Source organism: Nestor notabilis, unplaced genomic scaffold, assembly GCF_000696875.1.
Source record: "Nestor notabilis isolate BGI_N333 unplaced genomic scaffold, ASM69687v1 scaffold28771, whole genome shotgun sequence".
Lineage (NCBI taxonomy): Eukaryota > Metazoa > Chordata > Aves > Psittaciformes > Psittacidae > Nestor > Nestor notabilis.
The window spans coordinates 1-19,783 of NW_009914776.1; the positions used below are offsets into that span (position 1 = coordinate 1).

The 19,783-nt window shown below is 47.9% G+C and overlaps 1 protein-coding gene across 1 annotated transcript; it reads right to left on the reverse strand.

The window, feature by feature from the left end:
• Positions 1-12,748: 12,748 nt before the first annotated feature.
• Positions 12,749-19,462, reverse strand: FKBP6 (FK506 binding protein 6, 36kDa; the record flags this gene model as incomplete). Its single annotated transcript, XM_010023818.1, has 6 exons — positions 12,749-12,824; positions 15,800-15,909; positions 16,193-16,387; positions 17,462-17,581; positions 18,753-18,955; positions 19,373-19,462. Coding segments are annotated over 6 exons (794 nt in total), but the record flags the coding sequence as incomplete, so codon positions are not given.
• Positions 19,463-19,783: the final 321 nt, after the last annotated feature.

Genomic DNA, 19,783 nt, shown 5'->3' on the forward strand with positions numbered 1-19,783 from the left:
AAACCAGTCTGGGATTCTATGATTCTGTGACTCTCACCTTTTCATTTCCACGGCTGCCTCTAAATGTCAGGGGAGCGGAAACCCCTCGGTGCTGCCAGCCAGGCCGAGCCCAATTGGGCACCGAATGCACTGGCTCCATCGTGCTCCGCTCCCCTGCCCCTCGTTTGTCTTGGCACTGGCCAGCGAATGCAGTCGGTTTAATTGGCAGTTGTGTTTGTGGCCAGGGTGTTATGAAAAGGTTTTCTGTCTCGCTCTGTAAGTTACCCCGAATATGTTTTCACTCTTAATATAATATTCACTTCATTATTAGCTGAAAGAGGCTCTTTTCAGAGAGAGCGTTTTTTTTTCCCCTTCTCCCAAAAATACATTGAACAGCCCGTTCATGCAGCGCTGCACTGAGGGCCGGGATTGTCTGCCCAAGGGGAAGTGAGAAACCCAAAAGTAAATAGTATTTACACAGAAATTCCTTTCTTCCCCAGTGTGCCAGCAGCACTAGTTGTGCCCTCCTGTGCTTGGGGGGACACTTGCCCACAACTCCTGTAGCTGGGTCACTAGGGGTGATTCCTCTCCCTTGGCAGGGCAGAGGCTCCCCAGGGGCCATTGGCAGCCCAGGGCTGCTGTTCCAGATGCAAACCCATCCAGTGTTCAGTGGCAAGGGTGTTTCCACTCACCAGCACAGAGAAGGGCTGATCTGGGAGCCCTGACCCACAGGTGACATCCACAGGGGTTGTGATTCAGACTTCATGCTGGCTTTCAGTCTTCCAGTGCCTGAAAAGGCTGACAAGAAACCTGGAGAAGAGCTTTGGACAAGGGATGTAGGGACAGGACAAGGGGAATGGCTTTAACCTGCCAGAGGGGAGACTGAGATGAGCTCTGAGGCAGAAGCTCTTCCCCGTGAGGGTGCTGAGGCGCTGGCACAGGGTGCCCAGAGAAGCTGTGGCTGCCCCATCCCTGGCAGTGTTCAAGGCCAGGTTGGACACAGGGGCTTGGAGCAATCTGCTCTAGTGGAAGGTGTCCCTGCCCGTGGCAGGGGTTGGGGGCTGGATGAGTTTTAAGGTCCCCTTCAGACCCAGACCAGTCTGTGTTTCTGTAATTTATCTTTGCCTTGTAAGCCAAAGAGCTGAACCGATGTGCTGAGGGTACGCAGCACCTCAGGTTCTGGTTAAGCACCTCTGCTGGGAATACATCCTGTGAGATCAGCTGATATTTTAATTGAGAAAAACCTGGGCTCAGCACAGGAGCTATGAGCTGACAGTTGATAAACCCAGACTGGAAATACAAGACCACTTCTGAGCTGTAACCAACCTTTGGACCAGTTTCTCCAGGGAACATGAGGAAGATGTTTGTCAAACTGTTTAATGGGGGGAAGAGACAGTTTCGGCAAAAATAAAAATTCCAGTAGCACATTTCTCAAAGGCCAGTGCTTGCTGATAAACCAATCAGCAAGCAAGGTTCTACATACAGATGTTTGGCTGTTCTGCTCAAGGACTTGTATTTCTGTTTTAATGTCAAGTCAGGATCCAAACACATCTTTGATTTTGCCCAGAGGCTGGAAGTTTATTTCTTCCTTTATCAAAACAAAAATATCAGAAAAGTCATTTTTAGCCATTATTTGGTAAAAAGAGATGGAAAGATGCACTCCAGCACTGTCCAGTTAACCACGTGAAGTCTCTCACACTGCAGTAAACTGGCCATCGACCTGGAGCCAGACTGCAGGTCAAACCCAATTTGCCAGCCCGGGCTGGGTGGCAGCTCGGGAAGGTGTTCGCTGTTCCTGCCGTGTGCACTGCTGGCAGCAAGAGCAGACTTCCAGAGACTTCCCAAGCTCCTCACTATGCCCCCACGAGCCGCCCCACTGGCATGGGTCTCTGCATCTCAGAGTAAGCAGGAGCAGAAGGCTCTGCCTTTGCAAGGTCATTGATGGACATGGATGTGCCAAGTTTCCATGTGCAGGTCCAGCTGCCCATGCTCGCTCAACCCAAGCACCCAACTGCTGTCAGAGAAATGCCAGCACTGCCCACGTCAGAATAGAGGAAGGTCCCTGAAAGGCTCAGCTGTCTCCTCCTGGAAAACTCAGCCATTTTCATGTCTTCAGACACATCTTATCCCCTACAGTTGGCAGGCACTACGGTCTCTGCTGCTTGCAGGAAAGAGGCATCGGCTTCCGGCCAAAGTTAGTTAGTGATCAGAACAACTGGTAAAGAAAAAGATCAATACCCAGCTTTAAAGCCCATCAGAAACCCTGCACCACTCGCCTTCGGCAACGCATTACGAGGGAGGCATTGCCACCTAGTGTCCACCCAGGAAAAAGGGCTCGGTCACACATCCACCTTCCCGCACCTGCAGCCCAACGGGACTCACGTGCGACAGCCTTAACATGCCCCTAGAAAAGAGCAAGGCCGAGCAGACGGGACAAGGCTGCCGGGGACAGGAGCACAGCTGGGAAGCCCTGGAGCTATGGCTGTGGAAGTGAAAGCCCCAGAAGCCAGTCACTGGACAAGCAAGAGCCCAGACTTCTGCTCTTCTTGTCTTGCTGACAACCTTCCACACAGCACTTACTTTTCAGGTGCATATTATTGCCCCAGGCTATTCATCAGGACAAAGCATCTCAGTGTGTGGTTAAAAGAACTGGTATCTTGTAACTCCTTTTCTTCCTTTCTGAGCATCAGGAAGGCTCTTGGAGTATTCTGAGGAAGGGGGGTGGGGGGAAAAGCAGATCTGGGAAAAACCCAATCCCTGGATTGTTCTTGGGGGATAGGTGAGAAAACCCAAACCCCGCTCTCCCTCTAGGGCTTTCTTCAGACTTAAGCAGCACAGCAGGATTTTACCTCCTGAGACAAAGCCATCCTTTCTCCAAAAGCAGAGGACCAGACCAAGCCAGACAAGCAGCAAGGCCCAGAAGTATGCCTGCAAGGTGCTGCAACCCAAAGCTCTCCTAACCTCCCCCTCTCACTTCAAACAGCCTACTGAGAGGGCATTTTATCTTAAGACACCATAATGGGGTGGTAAGGAATCTAAAAGCCATAAAGGCACCAGCAGAACAAGAACATTCAGACATTTCTCTCCTGGCAAGGGGCTGCCTTGGATCATGCAGTGACAGCATGATCAGCAGTGACATACCTGCCCAGCACATCAACAAGGCACTGAATCATGTTTAGAAGACATTCTCCATCCTAGTTGAACACAGGCAGTACAGATACCATCAAAACATTTCATATTTCTAGGTTCCTCCTCTGTGGCTTCCTGCTAGCTTTGTGGTTACCTGCCACTGTCTGTCTCAGAAGCATTTGATTTTGATTTATTAAATCTCAGCCTCACCATGAAGGCACATGTTCAGAGAGACACAGGGAGCACACAGCAGATTCTGCTCCACAAGGAAACAGACATGAAGGTAGAGGAGTCAGCAATATTTGTAGGGGATAAAGCTGGTATTCTTAGGTAATGTGAAATTTAGTATCAACATTCACAGAACATTCAGCCAAAACAAAGAGCATAACATGTTGTTGCTCAAGGAGAGCAACAAACCAGATGCTATTTCCAAATTCCAGCTCCTTACACTTAAAAGACAGACATTAATCACTCTTGCACAATAAACTGGCACAAATCCTGTATTAGTTCTCAGGTTGGTTTATTTTCTCAGAACAATAATACAAAGTTTTTAAAGAACAACTGTATAACCAACACAAACTTCATGGCATTGTACCTCCATTTACAGATTCCCTAAAAGCAGCCCAGAATCTGCAAGAGGTAGGATGTCAGGGAAGAGTTTTCTTCCAACAGTGTGCAGGGTAGAAGCAAGGGAATGCCTTCCTCCCTCCAACAGCAGGACTTGTTTCTTCTGGAAACAGCCTCAGAACATGGCAAACAAAATCAACTTCAGGAAAACCAGTCTGTGTATAAACACAGAACCTCCCCTCCACACTCTCAAAACAAGACAGTCCTCTCACCCTTTGTCCAAAACACAGATGAGATGCCATGATGTCTGTGTGCCCAGAGGTGGGTGTCCCTCCAGTCCAAGATGCAAACTAGCAAGATCCTAGGAAAACAAAACTCCCACAATGTCCCTCAGCCATCACCTATACATTTTTCACATTAAATGGTCAGTTGTTACTAGCTGATGTCCACAGTGGCCCTGAAAGAAACACAGATTTTTGTGGATTAGCATTAGTGGAACAGGCATGGTGAAATCCCCATGGAATTCATTCAACTTCTTCACATCAGACTTGGAGGAAACGGAGTCTTAAGTGACAAGAACTCAAAACTACCACATCCACCTCAGAGAAACCCTGTGAACGCACATCAGGCCACCTCCCTTCCTGTCCAGGGTTATCCATACTGCCCAGCACTTGTGCTTTTCTGACCCTGTTCTGGGAAACCCAGTACCTGGATACTTACTCTTTGCTATTGAGAGAGAGCCTGTGTGTCCTTGGAGATTCACCATTCTCCCCATCTGAGATTTCTATTGCTTCTCACCATATTTATTTGCTCCCCTTTTCCCTCCTTCCTGCTTGTAAGACAGGACCAGCAGGAGGCCTGGTCACACCACTGCGACACTGGCAACGGACCACAAAGCACCTCCAAGCACTTTGTTCTTCATTAGTTCCCCCTGCCCCACTACTCTCACTCGAGGTTGGGTTCTTACCGATCTTGGTAAGGCACACACTGAGAAGGTGACAGATTCTGTACCCAGTGAAGCCTCTTTACGTCTCTAGGGTCATGAGAGCTTCACTAGCAGGAAACCAGTATCTAGGCACAGGGTATAAGCCAGAGCTGTTTCTAAGCTGTGATTTCCTCCCCACACTGTTAACTTCAAAGGGGAAATTCTCCTGGTTCTCTTGGGTCACTTGATCAGGACTTGGATCACCTGCCTCACCTTCTACATGGCTACACAGACCTTGCTGCCAAAAGCTCACCAGCTCCACCAGTGCCTCTCCCAGCCATGCTCTGCTCTGTTCCTCTACCTGCAGACAGACCAGCATCTCCTCCCTGGGAACCTGCCTGAGTTTTTTTCTAGTGCTGGTCCAATACTGCAAGATCTGCAGTGGAGCTGTGGTGCTGGCATGCACAACATGGAGTTCTCTCTTGTCCCCTGAGCCGTTAAGAACCTGGGATAAAACACACTCAGCACACGTTTTCACACTGTTTTTTGATGGGCCTGTTAGAGGTGCCAGTTGCAGCAGCATCATGAACTTTGAGATCCTCCCAGAGGAGTGCTGGCACAGAGGGTATTCTCCTGATCTGTCAGAGCATGCAGGACTGAGGCACAGCCCCATCAGCCCGTTGGCCAGAGAATGAACAGCAGAGGGAGGAAAACAAATCAGAAAAATCCTTAGAAGCCTTTCCACAAAATAACCCATCATCTGTCTCCTACAGAAGTTCTGAGGATCAAAGAAGGTGTGTTCAAAAGGTGCTCTATCTTCTCTCAGTTCAAGAATACCAGGGTCCAAACCAATCTTGGATACCCTTTCAGCAGCCGCAGCCACTGCAGCTTGCTCAGCTGCAGCGAGCTCTGCAAATCCAAGTCAAATCACTAGTAGCAAAATGGGGAAGCCTGCTCCTTAGAGCATATTGGCTTACAGACTGCTAACCAGAGGGCAAGAAAGGCAGTAATTGTGAGGAAAACAGATACCTTACAGAGCAAAGGATGAGAAGATGAAGCATCACATGATGCTCAAAATCCACACCTCATGCATTATATATCCTTGAAAAGCACCACAGGATCACAGGATAATTAGGGCTGCAAGGAACATCAGTAGGTCTCTAGTCTAACCTCCTGCTCAGAGCACAGCTAGCTATGAAGTCAACCAGATTACTCATCCTCCTCTGCTGACCTGAGACAACCAGGTTTTGGCGGGTCTGTGTGCTCAGAGCCGCCCAAAACCCATGACTCAAATGCCACCAAGCCAGAAAACTCTGAGTCAGGACAATGGGCCTCTCTCAAGGGCTGCCCCATTTAAAGTTTGGGATAATAAAAGCACAAAGCAGTCAAGCAACTTTCAGGATTGCCAGAAACACACGAGTAAAGACTTCTAGCCAAGCACAAACTGGGATTCATGGTAACAAGTCAGTGCAGTCACTGGCCAGCACTCAGGAAACCCCATGTTACAGCCTTGTTTCACAAGCTGCCCTATATAGCCAAACCTGTCGGCTAATGAGGGTCACTGTAAAACAAGATATTCATAGTGAGCTTCAGGCTGGCAGTGCCATCTATTATCTCTTTCAGCCCAGAGAAGGGAGAGAGGAAGTTTCTAAAGAAGGAAAACTACTGAGGATGCTTCAGCTGATCTCTTCTCTTTGAAAATGCAAGAGATTTACCCTCTGCTATTTGTTAGTCTGGTATTATCTCCACACAGCACTTCTTTTCACATGTCCCCAACAGGCATACTGAAAATTGATGATTTGAATTGATGATGGGCTGTTAGTTGTGGTTTGGGGTGTCTAGCTGGGCATAAAACCTACAGCTGCTGAGACTTCTCATGCACCATAAAAACAAAGGATCAAACTGTGAGTCTTCTGGTTCCATGGCTGCTATTTGAAGTAATAAAGTCTTTACACAGAGCTAATTAAGAATATTAAAACTGAAACCCTAAAGCCATTTCAAGGAGTGTTTGATCAGCTCATCTCTTTTATTTCCACCTAATGGCTACACAATCAAAAGAGAAGTAGAGGGGAAACACATGGCTCTGAAGATGCAGAGCGCTGGATCACATTCAAAGTCTTTGCTGCTCCTGCACGTAGAACAGCACGCTCCAACCAGGACTCTGCTCCAGGATTTGTTTCCTTCGCCTAACAGCAGGTTGGCAGCAACTCAGCCATGAAAACTGGCAAGGCACATGCTTGCTTTGAAGTTCAGACAGAAGCCTGTTGGTACCAGCTATTTTAACTCATCCTTCAGAAAGACAAGGCAGCAGATCATCAATTTACAGTAAGCAACATGCAAGGTCACAGGTCACATATACTCACAGTCACCTTTACTCTGCATTAAAGCCATGATCAACAGTTAATATTCAAGGCTTTAAGATTTGCTTAAGCTGCTTTCTTGCATAAAGAACTGTTGGTGCCTCTTCCCCAGCTCCACCTCTCCTGCCTCAGTCTCTAGCAGGGCTCTGGAGAAGTGTCACACAGGAACCAGACTAACACAGCAGCTACAATTCTTGTCAAAGCACAAGGAAACTGGAAAGTACAAAGTGTGCACCTGAAGCTCAGCTCCTGCCAGTTCAGTCCTCACTCCACTAAGGCTTTGAAGAAGCAGCAGCTCCCAACAGCACTGTGCTGAGATAACCCTCAGCAAGAAGAGCTTCTCCTTGAAAGAAGCAATCAGGTCATCAGCTTCACAGGGGCAGCCTGGAAGGCTGGTCCAGCTTTTACACCCCAGAGCTCCACATAAAGACACTGGGAAAACAGATGTTACATGTATGCATTTGGAGTGTGGATCAACAGAGGAGCTAAAATCTTCTTGAATGGCAATTGCCCGGGAAGTGCTCTTCACTCAAACCTTGACAAGCCCAAAAGGATCTGCCACCCTGCAATGACAGCCTGGAGAAAAGCCACTGCCACCGGGGCAGGGGGAAACAAGCTCCTTTTGAAACACACCACATGGATCCCACGAGCAGTAATTGACAGGTTGCAGCTCTCAGGAATGGCAAGAAGAAAGCACAGCTACCGCAAGGGTGCTATCAGCTAGCTGATAAGATATGCTGGGCAATCCAACTGGGTATGAGGAGAAGAAACAGCTATTTACACCACCAAGCTATCATGGCTTTATCTGGACAATGCCTAGAGGGAACATGCCACATCGCCATCCCAGGGAGCCTCTCTCTGAGCACACAACATGCCTTCAGAAAGCTTCCTAATTAGGGTGCCACTTACCTGCTGTCCTCAGAAGTGACTCCGCAGCCAGCTTTACCCTCCTTTCCCTCTCTAACATGTTGCTGGGGATGTCCAGCTGTTAGTGCTTCAAGTGGACTTGCTTTTATGGCCAAGATGGCTGCGAAGCCTGTCTGCAGAGCACGGCAGCACACCAGCAGGCACTCAGACTCCCCAGGTCTGAAGGTATGAGCAGGCTCCGGCTACCCCATCACAGGTGTCCCCAACATCCAGACTCGCAGATGAAGGTGCAAGGAACAGATGTGCTCCTCCCCTTTTATATGACCAAGCCATATGAACCTCCATGGCCCTCTGAAGAGCTGCACTCACATGCTTTTTTCCTGAGGAATTTTTTTCTTTGCGAATCAATTTGTCATGATCCTCAGCTCTGCAAAGGATCTGCAGTGAGGTTCAAGCACTGCTGTAAGCTAGACAGACAGATCTGTGGCAGGAAAAATTCTCCAGAGATCTTTAACAATTCTTGACTCCAAAACACCCTGAATGCTGATGACATGTGCTACCATCCTGAACTGAGGCAATAGAAGAAGGGCCTGTCAAGTTTGCTCAGATCTGTGATAGGACAAGGATATCTGAAGCAAAGGAAAACCAGAAAGTGGAGCTCTTTCTCAAGCATGTCTAAGAAAAGACCCTTAAAACAACACCCAGACAAAGCAACACAAAAACTTGTCCAGACAGCAAGGTCTCACAAGAAGGATTATTATGGCATGGTGAAAGAAGACATGAACTCTTCAACACACACTTCTGACTCACAAAGGACCTCATCTGGCAAGTCTGGGCTCAAACTGATCCTTAGAGCAGCTCCCAGTCCTTCAAGAACTCAGATAAATTTCATGTCAATAATCCTCAGTGTTCTGTCAAATCAACAGGTCCCCAGTAAAGCAGGCTGGGTAGTGGGGGGGGGCACATGATGGTCACCTCTATCCTTACTGGAAGTTAACTGCAGTTCTGCAAACCAGCTCACAGCAGTGGCAAGACATTCCCTGCATCTTCAGCAAAAACCCTTTCTGAAAGCAATGCTCCCCAGATCCAAAGCCCTCAGTGGTGTCTCCTGCCTCCTGATGCTGGCAGCCACACAGTCTGTTTGCAATCACTGGTGCCACCGTGTCAGACACAGCCATCGATGCCCTGGTGCTGTTCAAGTGATGCGGCCCCTGGTCCCCTGTCAGCTGCTCTGGATCACTGCTGATGGAAAGAACACCCCATTACAGGGCTGCACGGGATGAACGACGCTTGGCAGCCCACAAGCAGAGGATTATTCTCCAAAACCCACCACTTCACTGATGCCTTGGAGGACAGGCACAGGAGGGCACCAAGGTATCACATGGGTCTCCCTCCTTTTTACTTCATACCATCTTTTCATTTCAAAGCCCAGGCTGAGCTTCACACTCTGGACAGGGCCACCACTAGTGCATTCAAACCAGGGCCCATGGCCAGTACACCTGTCCAGGAAGCACCCATGGCACAGCAGCCATTTCTCCACTGACAGTTGCTAGAAGAGACCAGAGCCCACTAATCTTCCAGGGAGGCATTACAGGTACTACTGCAGGCATGAACTGCAGAACAGCTGAGAAAAAAAGGAAGATGCTAGAAGACGAGAGAGCTGGAGGGAAAGCAAAAAAAAAAAAAAAAAAAAACCAAAAAAAAAAAACAACCCAAAAACCTTATTAAAGCTTTTCTCTTTCCTCTGCTTAGCAAGGAGAATGCTTAATTAAGTCATCCTTCAAGCCTCTCTGCTTGCTCCAGCAATGCTCAGCATAAAGCAGGTATTTAAGAGTTTCCTGTGCAGCACAGGACATCTCAGGGGTACAATAATCTGCATATTCTAAAGGAGAAGTGAAATTGCTGGATCTCTGTTGCTCAGCTTCAGGCAGTGGGTAGGGACAGTGTCAGCAGGAGGCAAATTTTAGATCTGCTCAGTAATAAGAGCAGGAGGGGAAGAAGCAAGCTGCTGTTTACTCAGAGTCTGGAGCCTTCCCAGGGCAGGAGCTTTGACTGTTTGACACATACTCCTCATTTTATTCACAAGTCTCTTTCAGCTTATTAGGTCAGTTTAACTGTCAGCTGCTGCTGATTTTAAGCCCAATTATGGTCACTTCTACCTGGTGACACAGCCCCAGTACTGCAGCCAATTCTCACCAGTTAATGGCTTCAGAATTGCTAGACCCTGCTATTCGTAGCAATCTCAGGTTTGACCTCAGAGTCAGAGTTTCCTGCCATAATTTCAGAAGTTTGTTTGCACTGGAACACTTCCCTGGGTGCTCTCAACTACTGAGACCACTCCACTTCTCCTGTGCAGACACATTAGAGGCAAGCTGGCAACTTCAGCCCACCTATAACAAAAAAAGCTCAGAGACTCATCTTTCTGGGGTGAAACTGTCACCAAGGACCCTCTCCTAGAATCCAGACATTTCTAGCGAACTTGTCCCCACCCCTCACGATTAAGATCTCTTATCATGAAGGACTGAAGCAATATGATAAGAAATTTCTGGGTTTTGATGCTGGGTCTTTCAAACAAAGAAGAAAAAGCTCCAATAAGCCAGCAGCCCTCAGCCCACCCATCCTGCAATTCAGGGGACACTGAGGAGGACCTACAGCTATGGACATCCCACGTAACCTGGCTTAACATGTCTATATCACACAAAGTATACAGAGGCAGGCAAATAATCCAAACCCAGAGGGGCAAGCATGAGAGCCAGGCCACTGTGATTGCCTGAACTGTAGCAGAATGGCTTTAAGAAAGTGTTCATGCTCCTGTTTCTCCCTGTATTTCCAAATTCTTCCAGGAAGCACCACAAGTGGCCTTGCATTTCACCACAGAAAAGGTTGATTGTGATCTGAAACTCCATTAAAAAGGAAAAAAAGTGTGTTCTGAGCAAGATACTTTCAGAGCAGCCTGGAGGAGAAGGACTTGGGCCTGCTTGTTGATAAGAAGCTTCCCATGACCCAGCAGTATGCGCCTGCAAGAGGGCTGGAGCAGCACTGCTCTGGAGCCAGGCTGAGAGAGCTGGGCTGGGTCAGTCTGGAGAAGGCTCCTGAAAGGGAGACCTTAGAGCAGCTCCAGTGCCTAAAGGGGCTCCAGGAAACCTGGAGAGAGGCTTTGGACAAGGGCCTGTAGGGACAAGACAAGGGGAATGGCTTTAACCTGCCAGAGGGGAGATTGAAATGAGCTCTTGGGCAGCTCTTCCCTGTGAGGGTGCTGAGGCGCTGGCACAGGGTGCCCAGAGAAGCTGTGGCTGCCCCATCCCTGGCAGTGTTCAAGGCCAGGTTGGAAAGTGGCTGATGAGCAGTTCAGCCCCCTCCATGAAACCTCCAGCAGCAGTTTCTCTTTTTCCCTTCCCCTTTGCACTTCTTGGGCTCCACTAACCAAAGATGTCTGTTTATTTAGAACAGCAGCTCTGGGCCACTACATCCACTATGTGAAAACTAGCACCCCTGTGAGCCACTTGTTGGGAAAAAAGAGGCCACACAACCTTTCCAGTGGAGGACCTGTCTGGTGATCCAGCAGATGACCACATTCATTTGGAGTTCCTACCACAAAGCAAGGCGCAGATGCGCACAAGATGCTACCCAGGCTAGGCACTACTATGTGGTTCTATCAGCCATGAGCCCCAAGTCCTACAGGCTTCCAAACTGCAAGTGTCTGAAATTCAGCATGTGGAGAATCAGAACCAACTTGCCAAGCCCAAAGCCACAACCTTTCTGCACACACCAGCAAGAATGCTTCTCAGCCTTAAATCTCCTTTCACAGCTACTTGCCTGAGGGTAGATACCTGCTAACATGCAACCTGTCTCATCCTGAACCCAGGGCAGAAACATTTGTGCTCTGAGGCAGTTCAGCAACATGCCCAGCTCAGACCCAGGCACAGGGGCTGGGTGAGGTGAAGACTAGAGCAGCAAGGTGCATCCAGCCAAAAGAGGGTTGTGTCGCCTTTGGAAGCAACTGCTCAAGCAAAGCTCTCCCTCACATACTACCTTAGCTTTCTCACAGCACAGACAAAAGAGCCAACCTTAAAATACCAGACCTGCACCCTGCACTCTCACTGCTACTCCTGGAAAAGCTGCCAATACTCATTTTCTACATCCAGAAGAGGTACTGCCTGCTCTGCATGAGACAATAGCTGTGAACTCCAATGGCCCCAAGCTGCTGCTGCTTTCTGACAGAAGGCTGCTGTCACTTTCCACAACACTTTCCCTATGGTTTACCCGGAGGCAAGAGACCAGTGAAGATTTCCACTCCCCCTTCCGCTCCCACCGAAGGTTTTGACAAAAAAAGAATGATCAAAGAGCCTTTGTGCATTTATAAACCCATCAATATTGCTCAAAGATTTAAGGCTTTAAAGAGTCCAAAACATCTATTTGAAATTTTCTGTACAAACAGGCTTTTTAATATTAAAAAAAAAAAAGAAAAAGAAAAGAGAATAAAATATTTAGCTTTTTCTGAACTGAGGCATTCCAACAGCTCCAGCCAGGAGTGCTGGAGGGGAGGAGGAAAACCAATTCTTATGTTTGACAGGAACAAGTTTTTTTTGTTTCTTTTAATTGGCATAGAAACAAGACTACACAGCTATTTCTCCCTGTGGCTCTGACAAGGAATAGCTGGGATGAGCAGCACAGGAAACAACAAAATCAAACTATTCAAGTATTGCCAGTCTCAGGTTCCTATCCCACACCAGCTTGTCTCTCAGGAAAGATTCCCCAAGCTGACAATGCAGCAGCGTTTCACTCCACCATCCTGCCCCTTCCCCTCCACACACCCTATTCCCTTCCCTCCAAAGATTTCCTCACCTGACAACAGTTCAGAGACAACAGAGGTTTTGGGAAACCTCAGCCTTTTTTACAACTCCATTACCTTTATTCCTGCTCAGGCAGAAGTGTTGAGAGAAGCAAACATTCGGCAGCACATTTCTTTCTCCTTGTTCATGTAGTCCCTGTAGCAGCTGCAAAGCAGAGCACAGCATGGCAGCACAGGCTGGGGAGCACCTGCCAACCCACCAGTGCCACAACCAGAAAACATCTTAGTGTTTCTATATAAATAAATTAGCCTAATGCAGGAGTGTGCTGAGACCAAAGCTGCAGATCCTTCAAGCCCTTCTTTCTGCCTTGTCAGGGAAGGACAGCTGGAAATATTGTGCCTTGTCCCCAGACCTTGGGTCTCTGCTTCGCTGGTGACTATCAACTAAGTATAGTTGGATTTTTGGTAGCCAGATGCTTTCTACACCAGTTTTGTAAGCATGTGATGCTGCAGAGGAACCCCCACCCATATCCCATGGTCTAGTTTCATGTCTCCTCATTTGCGCCACTCCTTATGCAAGCTCCTTGAGCACCTAGCAGGAGACACAGTCCGAGTGCTCTACTCAAGAGTATCCACCACTGACACTGAATCTGGGCAGAGAATGGGTAGAAGACAACAGGGATTTGTGTCCGGACTAAGTGGAAATAGCAGGGATTTGCTTCCTCCTCCACTCTCACTTCCCTGCCAGTGTCACATTAGCATGGCAAAAGCTTCCCAGACAGCTCCATTTTAATTGCTTCTTCTTCAAGCACAGCATCCCCTGCACCCTGTGCTCTCACCTTACTAGCAACAAGGTCTCAGAGGTGAGGAATCCCTGAGCCAGCAGGTGACTCAGTTTGGGCACCATCCCAGGGATCGATGGCTGCCCACACGGTCAGCTTTCCAGCATCTGCTACCATGTAAGGTCAAAAGCAAAGGGGTTTTGTGCAACACACCAGAAACAGCACAAGCGTGACATTGGCTAATCCTCTCTCTATTCCTTTAGTGTCTAGAACCCAGAAGTGCTTCATTCAGTGAAGTTCCAGCACAGTAGGTCTTATTGGTTAAGTCTCAGACAGATGTTGCCACAACTGTCCACAGAGTAGGTCAGGGATGCCCATCTGGACTGTGGATGGCCTGCTCACTCTTACCACTGCAGGAAATCCAAGATCCCTTCATTTGGAGGCACAGACTGATGCCAGAGATCAGAACAATCCCCTTTTGTTCTGGATTTGATGCAATGCAAGTTTTCCAACAGAACTGCAAATCCAGCAGCAGAATTTGCACCAAAATCCCTCCAACTGGTATCAGATGTGTTTCACAAAACCCTCACCCTGGATACTGCCTGTTGTTCTTCAGTGAGGTGAATTTTGCCAAAAACCTGGTTCAGTTTTTAAAACAGATGCTTTTCAACATTTTGGTTTACACAGCAAAAGACTTTCCTCTTTGCCAAGTACAATGTACTCATTAAGGAAGCAAGAAGCCTCTAAGAACAAGATTTTGATTCATATTCCATTTCTGAAGCGTTTGCCAGATCTCATTACAAGTTTTCTCAGGCAAGACAGTTTGGCAACATTACAAGATCTAGTCTGAGGTCTGGCTTAAGTTAACAACCCCCGACAATGTTTTCTTCACCTATTCTATACTAATTCCACTCTTTGACACAGTAAAAGCAAAAGTTACACCAATTTTAACTAGCACTGAAGCAGAAACTCCAAGACAACAGTTCAATGCATCTTCAGCTTACTGACACACGAGCTGTACATGCTGCTGTCTCCAGAGTTGGGGCTGATGAGCCTGCCCGCTGCTCCCCCAAACAGAGCACCTTGGTGCTTCCTGCACAACCACCTCAGCTTATCAGCAAAGTTTCTCTTTCACCTGCCACATATTTCAAACAAGTCTGAGAGAACACATGATGTTTCTAGGACCAGGACTTCTAGCACAGGCCCACAGGCCTTTGACATTACCCACATCCCAAGCCTCCAGGAGCTATCCAGCCACACAGATATTTTTTATACCTACTTGCACTCACACCTAGCAATTTGGTAGCTACATACCCAGAGGCAGACCAGGACCAATAGAAGTGCTTTATTTCAGATTTCCAGAGCAGCAGCTAATGCTGCCTTCAAGTTCTTCATATTTCAGAAGTAAGAGAACAAGTTTAAAGACTTAGTGTTATCACAGACCATTAAGGATGACGTGGATATATACAGGGGACTGCTATGAAAGGAGAGCCCTCCACCAAAACACCTAGGGAAATCACTCGGGTACCAGACTATCTTTTCCAGTCACACCAACTACTCTAATAAGAGATGTTACTGCTGCCTACAAACCTTTAAGCAAATGCCTAGCAGTGATGCACAAAAGAGGGCTCAAGGGCTGCATTGTGACCTCTGAAGCTGAGGACTGCATTGCCTCCTCCATCTGTGAGCAATGCCAGGAGTACAGCACATGCTTTTGGGAACCAGCTGGTGCTTCCGCCAGTTTCAAATGGAAGAAGAGAATGAGGGTAGAGACTAGTGTTAGCCATGTTTTGGTGGTCCTAGGGCATAACTAAAGCTGGCAAGATTGTGCTGTACTCAGCCTGAGAGCAAAGGGACAGTTTGCTTTCAGGATTGCTCACTTACTACCTCCAAGACAGCAAGAAATTCCCTTTTAACAAACATTAGTATTTGTAGCATTGCACACTGAAACACTTGCAGTGCAGAAGAGCTGCTGAAATTATCCAGTGCATCTTAAAGGGAGTAAAAATCCTTCTCATTAATCTGGAACATTATCAGCTTGAGTGCTAGCCTACTGCATCTCATTGGTTTTGAGGCTTTTCAGCAGCTCCTGTCCCCCCTTTCTCACCCTGACCTCCCTGCTCCATAGGAGCAGACACACACATCCTGCAGAGACACTGCACAGGAAGAGGGGGTGCTCCCAGCTTCTCACTTATCACCTGCAACCACTGTGTCTCTAACATGTTTGAATCAGCTGTCTCCACACTGACAGAAGCCTTCTGCACTTCCCCAAGTCATTACTGACCAGTAGTTCTGTGTTTTGTTTTTGGTTTTTTTAACCATATTGAGTATTTTTGAGCAGGTGTTCCAGCCTGTCTAAGCACCCTCTCTTCTACAGGGGAGACAGGAGTTCTCTCACCTTGCCAGCTTTTTCAGCTCATTGTTAATATCATGGTTGAAGGGCTGTATGCGCTGAGCTCTGGCCAGGAAGTCCCGGGCTTTTTCATATTCTGTCATGCAGAGGCAAGCCTGCCATTGAGAAAAAGATGTGTCACATGATGAACAGAGACTCCCCACTGTTCTTCAGGACATGTGCAACCACAAACATTTCTAAGCCAGCTCCAGATAGCTCTGGAACCCCCCCAAAGAGATCTGTGCGACAGATTTGCCAACCTCCCCCACTGCTGCAGCAGCTTAGAAGGCCTGGCCCAGAATGTAGTGGTTCTCCTCAGTTCATTCAAGGTTCTCTCCACACTCAGTCAGGTCAGGATATTCCTTGACGTGGCTATCAGAGGAATTCATTTTTGCCCACCTGGCCACACCTGAACAACGCTTTGGCATTTCTTTGGTCAATCTCCAAGGCCTTCTCCCCATATGCCAAAGCTTGGGTAGGACGATCCAGTTTCAGGTAAGTGAGCGAGAGATTCAGGAGTAGCAGCAGCTTGGAAGCATTGATCTGACGCTGCTCTGCCTCACTGGAAGGGCTGAGACCAAGGATGGATAATGCCTGAGCAGACAAGGAAAAAGAACTAGTGCACAACAAATCTGTTATGGGAAGTGAGAAGCCCACCTCATCAGACAGCTGCACCCCCGTTTCTGTTCAAATAGTAAGAATAAGAACTCTAAAAAGCATTATCAGCATGACTAAGCCCAGCCATAGCACTACAGGGTTACGAACCTCTCCGGACTTGAAAGCAACAGAATAAAGAAAATTACACCCACAACTCAAATATTAGGGACAAAGATGGCAGAGAAATCCTACAGGGAGAAAGGCAATTGAAACTACTTTTGTTACTAAAATAGCAATAAAAAAGCAATTCTGAATGGAGGGAAGAAGAAACTCACAAAACCTCACTACCTCTGAAACAAAGGCAGATGCATTCCAGTTTGGGAATAACTGTTTTCCTGCCTGGAGAGGTTGTGGAGTCTCCATCCTTGGAGATGATCAAAACCTGAATGGACGTAGTCCTGGTCAACCTCCAGCTGTGGCTGCCCTTCCTTCAGCAGAGCGCTGGACTAGATAGCATCCAGAAGCCCCCACCAGCCTCAATTGTGCTGTGATTCCCATCAGGAAGGTTAAAAATAAAGCTTGAGTGTACACTGTGTCAGTGATGTCTACTTCCAGACAAAGGGATTCTAGATCCCTTCTCAAAGCATTAATCAGAATGCTGCTGCAACACAAGGCTGAGCTGTACAATGAGGTCTCCCAGCAAAAGCTGCCCTGAAATGCTCTAGCTCAGCAGTCAGCTACACAACCGTGCAGGGCTCCAAGCCAGGACACACTCTACCCTCCCAGCTAGAGCCCACAGGGAGCAAGCCTGAAGGGAAAGGGCTCTGCCTGTTTCTCCCAACCCTTCTCCTTCAATTACCACTGCTGCTCACACAAAAGCAGGTGTCTAAGATGTCTCCTTAAATAACAAACCACACTGGAAAATAGAATGAAGTCATTTGATGACAGAATCATGCTACAATTCTATGATGTGATCTCTAAACTGTACTTTTTATGGTGAGCTAGCACTTCACAATCACCACTTTCACAGCTTTTTACAATGACAAGACCATTTTTTTTCTGGTGGCATACCTTTTTGTATCTGTCTTTGGCATCGTCCAAGTGCCTCTTGCGGTAGAGATAGTTGCCAAACTGTCTCTCCGTGTCTGCCACTTTCAACACCTTTTGTAGTGGAAACTCAGCCTGCTGCTCCTGTGTAAAGAAACACCCGAGTTGCAGCTCAAACAAAAGACAACAAGCAGAGAGCTCAGACAGGGCAGCCCTGCATAGTCCCTTTTAGTTCACAGAGCAGGACCCAGGCCATTGCCAAGCCCCCTCAGAGTCCAGCCAGGCCACCACCATGTGGCATTTCCCTTCCCTAGGCTGCAATGTGCTCCTGCTCTTGCACTGGTAAAGGGCAGGAAGATCGCCAGGAAGAAAGAGACTTGGGGTGGGGAGGAGGGCTGAAAAAAAACAGGAATGCATTCTTAAATCCTGCCCAACTCTCCCACCTGCTCAGCAGAGTAGTTAATGAACACTATTGCTGAAGCTGTGAAGGCTCCAATGCTCTAATGGCTCTGCATCACTCCCAGGCAGCGCCTCAGGCCAGCTGCAGGACCAGGCTGACACAGCAACAGGGTGCCAAAACCAGAAAACCAACAATAATAATGAAAAAAAAAAAGATAAAATTCAAGACAGGCTTTCTTCTGGGTTTGCAAGTTTGAACCACGTCGTCGGAGAGGTCAGTTAACCAAAGAAGGTGGGCAACTGGGAGGGAGGGGAGTGAGCTCTCCTACAACAAGTGTGGTTTGTTCACAGGGCTCCGTGTTAAAAATGGCCTGTGCAGCAGCAGGAGGGGAGGAGGAGGCAGCCTCCCCCCCAGCACCCCACTCACAAACCCACAGCCACAGCCCAAAACCCTTTACATGAAAAGGCGAAATTAACAAGAACACTATAAAGCACCGGGAAGGAAAGCAGTGAAGGAGCACTCGGGAAAGCAGCCAAGACCCAAGGACAAAGGACGAGAGCTGGGGGAGGCACTCGGACACTGCCAACTGCACAGGATTTTTACAGACAGCTCCTTACTGTTCCTTTGGGGAAATTCCTGGAAGCTGGTGCCCTCTAGTGAAACCAGGAGGTTTCTTGTAAAGCTAAAAATAAATCCTAGAACCATGGAATGGGAGCCTGACTCCAGCACGCAGGAGCAAACAAAGGCAGCACCCAGCTACTCCCTCTGCACAAACAGGGGTAGGCGAGCAGGGGCAGCGTTAGCAAGCACGTGCCTGTAAACTAAACATATGTAATGCACGGGCCTCAGCAAATGGAAGGAGACAACAAAGGTTTAGCCACCAGGTTCAGGTTTCAAACTTTCACAGCAACTCACAGCAGTCAGCTCAAAGAATGTGTCAGATTCAGCCGAGTCTAGGAAGTCCAGCACCTCCACTTCAAAGATGACCGTGGCACTTGGGGGAATGAGAGGAGGACAGCCTCGCTGCCCATAGGCGTAACCCGGTGTGAAGACAAACCTTGACAACTCTCCCTTCTTCATTGTCAGCAGGCCAACTTCCAGGCCCAAAAGCGTAATGTCTGTCTCAACAAGACATGGAAGGTCATGAGAATCACACAGAACCCGGCTCAGACACCAAACAATCTCTCCAAAGCCTGGAGGAAGAAATACTTGGTAGCTCATATCTCAGCAACTACAGTGGCCAACTGCCCCCTGTCAAGGCACAATATCTCCTCTTCAGTGATCCAAGAACACCAGGACGAGGAGCAGCTGCCTCAGGGCACCCCCATGCCACCAGGAGTCAAGAGGGGCAGAGGGTGATCAGTTCCAGATTGACCACCACCCATGTAAAGCAGGAGGCTTTTAGCAAGCCTCCATTAACAAGTGCTAAAGGCTTCAAATAGCCCAAAAACACTAAAGAGCATTTAATGACATGCCTTAAGAGGCTGGTCTTTACAATCCCGAGTCACAAGACAAACTTTCTGCCTCCAACTTACCTTTCCCGAGTTTCATCAGCCCAGGAGACTTGCTGTAGCAGTTTGTGCAGAAGGGCTTATGCTGGTCTTCCAGATATCCAGAGAACTTCACTGTGAAGCCCAAAGCAAGGAGTGAGGAAAAAAGCAAGTTTGATTTCATCTCCACTAACAGCAGCATCAGGGGTCGAATTTGCAACGCCACCATTTTATCCTGCTTTTCTTTTTTCCTTCTGCTCTAGAACAGCAGAGGCAGCACAAATCACCTTGTGTTTTATATCAAATACCTGATCACATCCAAGCAGCCAGGCTGACTGTTTTAACATCCTCAACAGATAAAGCAGCTGCTTCACAGTCCTGATCCCTATCCAAATAAAAGATGTGATTTTGTGTTTTAAAGAATTGGAAACTTCAGCTTTAGAAATTAAAATGTCC